General features: G+C 54.0%; 1 protein-coding gene across 3 annotated transcripts; it reads left to right on the forward strand.

Annotated features, from left to right (window-relative positions):
- Window positions 1–147: 147 nt before the first annotated feature.
- On the forward strand, window positions 148–9,405 carry SLC38A5 (solute carrier family 38 member 5). Of its 3 annotated transcripts, none has more exons than XM_072815261.1 (16): window positions 148–280; window positions 1,781–1,834; window positions 1,914–1,989; window positions 2,402–2,517; window positions 2,621–2,694; window positions 3,262–3,354; window positions 3,479–3,557; window positions 5,259–5,341; window positions 5,639–5,697; window positions 5,795–5,932; window positions 6,144–6,223; window positions 6,854–6,954; window positions 7,222–7,337; window positions 8,164–8,308; window positions 8,402–8,505; window positions 8,958–9,405. In XM_072815261.1, exons 2-16 carry the CDS (start codon window positions 1,782–1,784, stop codon window positions 9,057–9,059), a joined length of 1,419 nt encoding a protein of 472 aa, XP_072671362.1. In that variant the 5' UTR covers window positions 148–280; window position 1,781; the 3' UTR covers window positions 9,060–9,405. The 3 variants fall into 3 exon arrangements, with proteins under 3 accessions (XP_072671362.1, XP_072671364.1, XP_072671363.1); XM_072815263.1 differs by lacking the exon at window positions 148–280 and adding an exon at window positions 429–475; XM_072815262.1 differs by lacking the exon at window positions 148–280 and adding an exon at window positions 1,233–1,324.
- The last annotated feature ends 475 nt before the right edge of the window (window positions 9,406–9,880 follow it).

The following is a 9,880-nucleotide window of genomic DNA, read 5'->3' on the forward strand; positions in this document are numbered from 1 at the left end:
AGGTGAAGAAGAGCGCCCTCCTCCCCCACCCCGTTTCCTCCACCCAGAGCCAGATGGAGGGAAACTGAATTAAAATTAAAAGTTCTTCCCAGAAAAAAAAATAATCCGCGGGCCAGATGCGGCTCGGGCTGCGCTGATTAGCCACCTCGCCAGCGCGGCGGAGCTGATTGGCTACAGGGCGGGGCGGGGGCAGGGTCCGCAGAGGGGGAGCCGTGCCGGCCGTGGGGTCCCAGAGCCCTAGTGAGTTACTGCCGCTTCAGGAGCTGAGAGGAGCTGGAAGGTGAGGAGGGGGCGCTGACCGGGGTGGGGCTCTGGGGACCCTTGAGGCACGAGTCGGAGATCCCGGGAGAGGTTCCCTGGGGGAACCTCCAGGGGAGGGAGGGAATTCCCTGGAGACCTTTTTTAGCGCTAGCGGGGGGAGTGAGTGGGAGGTGGAGCCCTTTTGGTGCCTTGCTCCCGGGAAGCGAATTCACAAGTGGGTGAGAGTCTCCAGAGAGTGCTCAAGACTGAGGATGGGGCTCCTTGACAGGGGGTCCCCTTCCCAGGGAGGGTTTTCGGGGCTTGGGGAAGGGGCTGCCTGGAGGCACTTTTGGCAATGATGGGGACCCTGAGTGGGGGTTTCTGACATACTGCACTTCCAGGAAGTCAGCTCTGGGTAGGAGGTTTCTTCAGAGACACCCCATCCAGAAGACAGGGGGCTCCAGGCTCACAGGGGGATTGTGGAGCACCCCCACCCCGAGAAACACATCAGGCGGTTGGGAGGGGGCTTTTGATGCAGACCGCAGAGATAGCTCATCCTCAGGAAGGGAAATTAGGGCTCGGGCAGGTTCCTGAGACACCCCAAGACCAGGAAGGATCTTAAGCCTGGAAGTGTGTCTAAAGTTGTTTCTGCCAGGAGACCAAGTGTTTAAGACGACTCTCAAGTCTTAACTGGGGTCCCAGAAAAATACTAAAAGGAGGTTTAAATGGGAGTCCCGAGGTAACTTGTATCCCTGGAAGGAGGCTCAGTTTGGGGAATTGTCTTTGGCCTCTAGTGAGGATATTCAGAATTGTGGCAGAGAGCAGTTTGCAGCCTGGAGGGGGGCGGGTAGGGTCTCCAAGCCTGCCCCCCCCCCACCTCCAGCTCCTTCAACAGGTTGCATCAGCTCTGGGCTCAGGCTCGGGGCCCAGGCTGGGAGGAGGGGGGGCAGGGGGCGTTAGGAGGGGTGGGGCAGCCGGGCCGACACGTGTCCCTGTAAGGAGTGAGAGGCCTGGCCAAGCGGTGAGGGTGGAGGGAAGGGGGGTGCGGGGTGCTGGCAAGGAAAGAGGCAGCAAGCGAGACTGAGTGAGTGTGGGGTCTGGGAGGACTGGCTATCCCAGCTCCAGATGGCCATCTCGCCTGCTGTGGGGTCTCCGTTTCTCTCTCTTTCTTTCTTTCTCTCTCAATCTCTCTCCCCCCTCCCCCTCTATTTGTCTCTCGCTGCCCTCTTTTTCTGCTTGTCTGAGTAACTGTTGGCATCTCTTCCCCTCCCGATTCCCTTCTCTGCCTCCCATCTCTTCCTCCATCGCCCTCTCACTGTTGTCTTTGAGTCTCTCCATTTATCTCCCCGTCTCTCCTGTTCCTCTGCTTCTGTTCCCCTTGCCTCACCTCCGTTTCTCTGGTCCTCCATCTGTCTCTGTCTGACCCCCTGCCCTATTTATATCTTTATATAGATTTATATCTAGCTCTCTCCACTGTGTAGCTCCCCCCCCCCCCCCCGCTCCATCTCGGATCCCCCACCCTCCATTTCTCTGCCCACAGCATGGAACTGCAAGATCCAAAGATAAATGGAGCCCTCCCTGCGGATGCTCTGGGGTGAGTTGGGGGCCCAGGGGGACAAGGTCAGGGGTCAGGATTACCCTCTCACCGGCCCCTATGTCTCTGCCTTCTCCAGCTACAGGCAGGAACGCGAGGGCTTCCTGCCCAGTCATCCTCCTGCTCCGGGGCGGAAGCCGATTGAGTTCATGGATGTGAGTGACCTCCCAGGATCTGTCCCAGCTGCACCTTGCCCAACTCATCTCTTCCCCTACTGTTCCCTCTTCCCGGGGCTTCCCTGCCTAGCTATTTCCTGCCCCAGCCACTCCCGGTCCCCAGCTGCTCCCTCCCTTGCTGTTTTGCCTCTGGTGGCTGCTCCACCCTCCCCTGTTCCACTCCTCTTCTAGCTGTTCCCCTCCAAAGTTTCTCCTAGCTCTTGCTAGCTCCTGTTTTCCCAGCTTCCCCGTGGCTTCACCTCCTTTTGCTTCTTAGCCTCCATTTCGTGGCCCTTTCTGGGTGTCTCCTGGCCCCAGTCACTTCTCCCCTAGTCTTTCCTGGGCCCCAGCCCTGATATCCTTACCTGGTCTCCCTCCCCATGTGTGCCCGTGCCTTGCCCCTTACCTGCAGTTCGAGGGGAAGACATCGTTTGGAATGTCAGTGTTCAATCTTAGCAACGCCATCATGGGTAGTGGCATCCTGGGACTGGCCTATGCCATGGCCCATACGGGGATCCTCTTCTTCTTGTGAGTCTTGGGCAGCCTGCGGGGGTGGGGGAGGGGGCCTGGGCGCCTTGTGGGGCCTGCAGGAGGCCTGGGGGCCAAGTCTGAGCTGCACCATCTGCCACAGGGCCCTGCTGCTGTGCATTGCACTTCTGTCTTCGTACTCCATCCATCTCCTGCTGACCTGTGCTGGTGTTGTAGGTAAGGCCCCGAGCTCAACCCAGATCTTGGATCCCAGACTCCCCGACCCACCGCTCTGACCTGGGACCCTAGACCTCAACCCAAACCCTAGATTCTGAGCATACCACACTGACCCCAGATCCTGGACTCAGGACCTCAGACCCCATACTCAACTCCATGGACTCCAGGCCTCAGACTGTGCATTGCCCTCAGAATGTATCTGGGCTCCCAGATCCTCACCCCTCAGTCTGGTATCAGACCTTATTTCTCAGACCCTCCCCACACCCAGATTACTACATTCCACTTCTAATCCCCTGCTTCTTAATCTCCAGCTCTCCCCTAATTGTGGAAGCCAGCCCCACAACCCCAAGATACTCACTACCCACATCCAACCCCCAACCGTACCTCCCAGGCTCCATCTCAAGCCCACCTCTAACTGCTTAACCCTCACCTCCAGCTTCCATCAATCAGACCCAAGTACCCCAAGCCCCAACTCCTCAGCTCCCTGACCCTCGCTGCCCCCCCCATTTCTCCCCTGCCGGCCTGGCCTCTTGGACCCACAAACCATTCCTTGTCTCCCTACTCCAGGCATCCGAGCATATGAGCAGCTGGGACAGAGGGCGCTGGGGCCTGTGGGGAAGGTAGTGGTGGCTGCCGTGATCTGTCTGCACAATGTTGGGGGTGAGGACTCTGGGAGGTAGGGGATCAGCTTGGGGGAAGAGGGTGGGGTGGGGTGGGCCTCCTCAGGATGGGCTGGGGGGATGAGGGGAATCCTTCTGCTTATACCTCCCCCCACCTGCACCAGCCATGTCCAGTTACCTGTTCATCATCAAATCCGAACTCCCCCTGGTTATCGGCACCTTCTTGGACATGGACCCCGAGGGGTGAGTGAGCAACACCCCTTGGCTCTGGCCTGTAGGCCATTGACATTACCTGTGCGGTCTGGCTGCTGTCTGGAACTCTGTGCTCAGCTGACTCCCAGGTGCTCTGAGACTGTTGGGCAAGCCAGTTTGGTCAGACTGTGATTCTTGTGTATTGTGATGCCAACAGAATGTGTGACTGTTGCTCTATCTGGTAGACCATGTGTTGATTTTTGTGACTGTTATTCTGGCTGATTCTTTTTGGTAGCTGACTCCATCTGTCCAGTGTACTCTGATGCTGACCACGTGACTGTACATATCAAGTAGACCTAAGCTCTGTGGATTTGGTTTTGGACTGTTGTATTGGCAGATTCTCTGGCCAGCTGTACGACAGCTGACTACAGCTGTGTCCTGTATGCTGTGATTCCAACCATGTGCGTCTGACATTTGCTTACTCTGACTTTTCCCTGTCCAGCGGATTCTGTTTGATTCAGGGTCCATCAGGCTTGCTAAATCTCTCTAGCTGTAAGTGTAAATGTGCAGTGTACTGTGGTGCCAGCTATCTATATGTGATTTGCTCCAACTCTATGTGCCAGTAGGCTCCCATCGGTGTTTAATTTGGCAACCATTTTTCTGGCAAGTTCCCTCTTGCTGTGTGTGTGTGTGTGTGTGTGTGTGTGTGTGTGTGTGTGATCCTCAACTATGATGATATGTCCTCTTGCTGTGGTCCCAGCCATGTGTTGAATGACCATTGTTCTGAGTATACATCTGATTGACTGTATGTTTGATTTTCAATCCAACAGCTGACTGACTCTGTTCAGCTGTTTGTGTGTGATGGCTGACTCTGTGTATCCTGTTAGATCTTTGGTTCGATTCTGAAACCATTTAGGTAGCTGACAACTTACATGACTAGGTGTATCTAATTATTATAGTTAGCTCCCAGTAGATATATGGCCAATGGTGCTTTGTTGCTTTATTTCTGTGTAACTGTGCGTATGAAATAGTGTGTGATTGCCTGGAACATAATAGGCAGGTGATAAAATTCTTTTGAACAAGTGAGCAATTTTTCAGCCAGTTCTATATTAAGTGTCTTGCCTGGGCACCTCTGCCAATATCTGTAGAGATCTCGCTCTTTCTTTGAGCTTGGTTCCAACAAGAGCTGGCCGATTTTTGTCTCTATTTCAGGCTTTGGCTGTGTAGCCAAATTGGTCCAGCTACTTTTAGGTGTTCAACACACCTTGAGCTGTTCAAACAACCACATGTGTGTGTTCCTGTCTCCTTGTTTGACTTTGCATCATTGCCCGACTACCAGATCATCAGACTGTTGTTCTACCTGTCAGGGGCACCAGGGTCATGACTTACTCTGGGTCTGGTACCTTATGTTGGACTGTGAGAGTCTTACTGATTTGGGGTCCTGTCTGCCCATTTGGTTGTGTGTCTGCTTGCGAGTCTGACAGCACAGTTTTGTCCGGCTGTGTGTGTGTTCTTAGCTGAGTCCCTTTACCAGGGTTCGTCTAACAGTCTGATGATCAGTCTGGCTGTTTTTGTTGATCTTGTTGTGCCATTTGTCACTGTGACCGCCTGAATGACTTCTCACAGCTGAGTTGTCAGCTCATCTTTCCTGACTGTGGGCAGAAATCCATCTGTTCGGCTGTCTTCTATGAGTGTCTGCCTGATGGTTTTCTTTGGCAGGCAGCTAGTCACTGTGTTTGCCTATCTCCCCAGGGGCTGGTTCTTGAAGGGAAACCTCCTCATCATCATTGTCAGTGTGTTAATCATCCTGCCACTGGCCCTCATGAGACACTTGGGTAAGAGACTTCCTGTGTTGGTCATTGGATAGTGGAGTTAGAGAAGGGGAGCCAGACTGAGAAAATCCCCATTGTTAAGGGTTGTGAAATCCCATGGGAGAGCTAGTGTGATGTGGGTTTTAACAGATGAATAGGAGTTTGCTATGGAGGTGGAGGCTTGCCCAGGTTGAAGTAAAAGCTTGTGTAAATATCTGTGGCCTAATTGGGGTGAGGTAGCCCTAAAGGCCAAACTAGGGTTTGATATTTGCTGTTGGAGGGTTCCTTGATTTCTGAGGCTCTGTATTTTACCCTTTGCAGGCTACCTGGGGTATACCAGTGGTCTCTCTTTGACCTGTATGCTGTTTTTCCTTATTTCGGTGAGTCTGAGGGAGAAGGACATGAAAAAATTAAAGAAAGCATTGGAACATTGGGACATAGCCTTCCCTGTGACCTCGCTTCCCCACCCTCCCCCAGGTCATCTATAAAAAGTTCCAGCTTGGCTGTGCTGTAAGTTTCAACGAAACCGCAGTGGACAGCAAGAACCCCTCAGGTCTTCCCATCCAGGGACTCAACAGAAGCTGTGAGGCCCAGATGTTCACAGTTGACTCACAGGTGGGTGTGTAGGCACGTGTATAGAGCTTGCACCACACTTAGGCCCTCTGTTCCTGTCCTATAGTGCACTCTGCTCAGAGTGGAGCTGGGCACCAGACATCAGGGGCTTCCATGTGTCTGATGTAGAGGGTAGTGGTGGGGCCAAGGGGATGAGGAGTAGGGGATAGACCCCTGTAGGTTCTAATCCTGTGTATGTGGGCCATTCCCCTAGATGTTCTACACAGTGCCCATTATGGCTTTTGCCTTCGTCTGCCACCCTGAGGTGCTGCCCATCTACACAGAGCTCTGCCGGTGAGTGGGCAGGCAAGTGGGCATGGGTGTTGTGATAGTCATCATGTCTGACAATCCCTCATGTCATCCTGGTACTGTAGCTTCATCCTGGCTAGAGTGTGCCAGGGGAAGGATTTGAGGTGGCCTTGGGGGGACTCAGAGTGGTGACTTTTTACTGATTAGGGCTTAAATGTTCAACTTTCAGCATCCGGTACAAGTGTGAATGGATAGAGTGGGGAGACAGAAATGATCAGATGGAGGGTGTGGCCTGCACGGATGGGGATGCGGAGGTGGGGATGGTCAGATAGAGTGGGGAATGGGTGGACCAAACTGGGGTGGGCAGGGCGGATACAATGGAGAGATATGCGGATGATCAGATGGGGCACGGCATGGAGGTCAGATGCGAGGGAGAGGCATAGATGGTCAGACAGAGGAGAAAGACAAAGATGGTCATGTGGACCAAGATGGATGGACAGGGGGAGGCTTGGCTAGTCACACAGGGGAGGTAGAGATAGGCATCCCAGTGTGTACCACTTCCTGTGCACGTCAGCTTAGGAAGAAGGTGACTCTGGAGAAGGTGGGTGAATTTTGAGGGGCCTACACTAAGTCCAAGGGTCTGAGCATGACAGTTCCATAACCTTTGTGACTTAGGCCCTCCAAGCACAGAATGCAGGCCGTGGCCAACGTGTCCATTGGGGCCATGTTCTGCATGTATGGGCTCACGGCGACCTTTGGATACCTTACCTTCTACAGTGAGTGGGGCCGGGGCCAGGGTTGGGTGGGAGCTGGAGTGGGGGCTAGGCAGACTGCTGGGGCAGGAGCCTGAACACTTTGCCTCCATGCCCTGGACCCATCAGTTTCCAGAGAGGGTGCACATCACACATGTGGATTTGGTTGGTGTGTGTGTGTGTGTGTGTGTGTGTGTGTGTGTGTGTGTGTGTGTGATGTGTGTTTCTGGGACACTGGTTTTGGTGCTCCCAGCACATCCTGCATCCCATGTCCCACATCCCATGGCCCAGATAGCGTGGAGGCGGAGATGCTGCACATGTACAGCCAACAGGACCTGCTCATCCTCTGCGTGCGCTTGGCTGTGCTGCTTGCGGTGACTCTTACTGTGCCAGTCGTGCTGTTTCCTGTACGTGGGGTCGAGGGGTGGGCCCATGGAGCAGATGGACATGGATGGATGGATGGATGGGTGGAGGGTGTAGGCATGGATGTTTGGCTGTAGGGTGGAGCTAGGAGTGGATGGATGGATGGAGGAGGCAGGGATGGGCAGATAGGGAAGGCAAAGTTGTCAGATGGACAGAGAAGACAAAAATAGATGATCAGATAGAAAGGAGACATAGGTGGCAGTCCAGAGAGAATGAAGGGGAGAGGGATGGTCAGTTGGAGGGAGGAGGCACAGACATCTGGCTAGACAGAAGAGGGAGGTGGGAATGGTCAGACAGGGTAGAGGCAGAGACAGATGGACAGTCACAATGAAGAAATAGGGATGGACAGGAAAAGGGTGAAGGCAGAAGGAGTGAGGTATAGGAGGGGCCAGGCTCTCAGATTTGGAGGTGGGATGACCAGACAGAGGAGGGAGGTAGAGGTAGTCAGATGGAGAGAGAGGCAGGATCTCAGACAGAATAGAAGGACGAGAGGGTGTTCATCCAGGGAGGCAGAGACTTCGGATAGCAGGTAGAGGCATGGGGGGGAGGGGGGCGGTGAGCAGAGGGAAGGAGGAGGTGTGGATTGTCAGAAGGGCAACAGGATGCTCATTAGGAAGGTGGAGGTTCAGATAGATGGATGGTCAGATGAGGTGGACATGTAGATAGTCAGATGGAGGGAGGATGAGGGATCTCCCACAGGGGCAGGCACAGATGGATGCTCAGAGGGTAGAGTTCAAGTCATATGACCACATGGAGCAGGGGAGGCAGTACCTGGGCCCTGACTAGTGTCCTACGCTACTCTGACCACAGATCCGCCGGGCCCTGCAGCAGCTGCTCTTCCCAAGCAGGGACTTCAGCTGGCCACGGCATGTGGCCATAGCCCTGATCCTGCTTGTCTTGGTCAACGTTCTTGTCATTTGCGTGCCAACCATCCGGGATATCTTTGGGGTTATTGGTCAGTACCCCCACTCCAGTCCCAGACCCCACCTAATCTGAACCTTATACTCCAAGCCAACATTGACTTCTGTCCCCCCTGTTTGTCCCCTAGGGTCCACCTCAGCCCCCAGCCTCATCTTCATCCTTCCTAGCATCTTCTACCTCCGCATTGTCCCATCTGAGGTGGAGCCCCTCTACTCCTGGCCTAAGATCCAGGTAAGTATTCCAGGGGAGGGCTAGGGAAAGAGGGAGCATTCTGAGGACCACTCCAGGATGGCCAGAGATAAAAGGAACATTTTCAAGAGGGGGCTGGGGGCAGGGGGGCAGGGGGTCTGGAAGAATGAAGGTGATTGTCTGAGGAAGGGGCTGAGCAAACAGCAGCAGCAGGATCTGCAAAGACAGGGAGCATTCTACGGACAGATGGGAGGACCACTATTAGAAGAGGGTCAGGAGCACTTTCAAAGAGGATAAAGTAGAATACTCTATGAAGGGTTCTAGAAAGATGGAGAATTCTTTGGAAGGGGCTGGTGACAAGGAAGCGGAGAGAGCAGGAGGGTCAGGAAAGAATGGGGCACTCTGGAGGGGATAGAGGGCTTGAGGAACATTTTCAGGAGGAGCTCTGGTGTGGAGACCCCACCAGCCCCATCTTCTCTCTCTCTCATCCACAGGCTCTGTGTTTTGGTCTCCTGGGGGTCCTCTTCATGGCAATCAGTCTAGGCTTTATGTTTGCCAACTGGGCCACAGGCCAGAGCCAAGTGTCTGGACACTGACCTTGCCCTGCACTGCCCCGGGCCCCTGTGTACAAGCTCCTGTGCATATGGAGGAAGATGGGGCCGCTCTCCAGGGTCCCTCCTGCCTGGCATGTGGAGGTGGCTGGTTCCCATTAACAAGGCTGTTGGAGGTAGGGGGGCCACAGAGGTTGCAGAGTGGTCTGCTTCCCTCCTTCCCAGGGATGCTGAGCTTGGATCAAGGCCCTAAGCCCAACCCCACGTGAGGAGGAGACCAGGTCCTTGGGGAATCCCTGCCCAACCCAGTCCTTTCTGCCTCTCCTGGCAGAAGCTGTTTGTCAGGATGACTCTCGAGCTAAAGGGGAAGAATAAAGATGCTGAATTGCAATTCTGGCCTCAGCCTTCTTTTTTTTTTAAAAATTTGTTTGTTTGTTTGTTTATGAGAGGCACAGAGAGAGAGGCAGAGGCCTATGCAGAGGGAGAAGCAAACTCCCTGTGGGAAGCCTGATGCGGGACTCAATTCCAGGACCTGCCTGAGCCGAAGATAGACACTCAACCACTGAGTCACCCAGGTGTCCCTGGCCTCAGCCTTCTGATCTCTTTCTAAGTCTTCTTGGGGGAGCCTGCCTAGGTTCAGACAAGGGTAAAGTGAAGCCCTGAGAGTAGGAACAAACCTGCTTGCAAATGTCCATTTGCTTGTCCACTCCTTCGGTCACTTGCTACCCAACTCATTGTTCCATCCATTTCCTCACTCAAGAAACATCTTTTAAGAGCCTCCTGCATGCCAGGCACTGTTTTAGGTTCTAGGGTTTGAACAGTGAATCAAGCAGACAGTAATCCCTGTAGTTGGTGCTCTAGCACAG

Source organism: Canis lupus, chromosome X (assembly GCF_048164855.1).
Source record: "Canis lupus baileyi chromosome X, mCanLup2.hap1, whole genome shotgun sequence".
Classification (NCBI taxonomy): domain Eukaryota; kingdom Metazoa; phylum Chordata; class Mammalia; order Carnivora; family Canidae; genus Canis; species Canis lupus.

Bases quoted from the DNA above. Each gene is read 5' to 3' on its own strand.
- SLC38A5 (XM_072815261.1), top strand. From the start codon at position 1,782: ATGGAACTGCAAGATCCAAAGATAAATGGAGCCCTCCCTGCGGATGCT. The intron at 3,355-3,478 runs GTGAGGACTCTG...CACCTGCACCAG, and splicing joins CTGTCTGCACAATGTTGGGG to CCATGTCCAGTTACCTGTTC. The intron at 5,698-5,794 runs GTGAGTCTGAGG...ACCCTCCCCCAG, and splicing joins TGCTGTTTTTCCTTATTTCG to GTCATCTATAAAAAGTTCCA.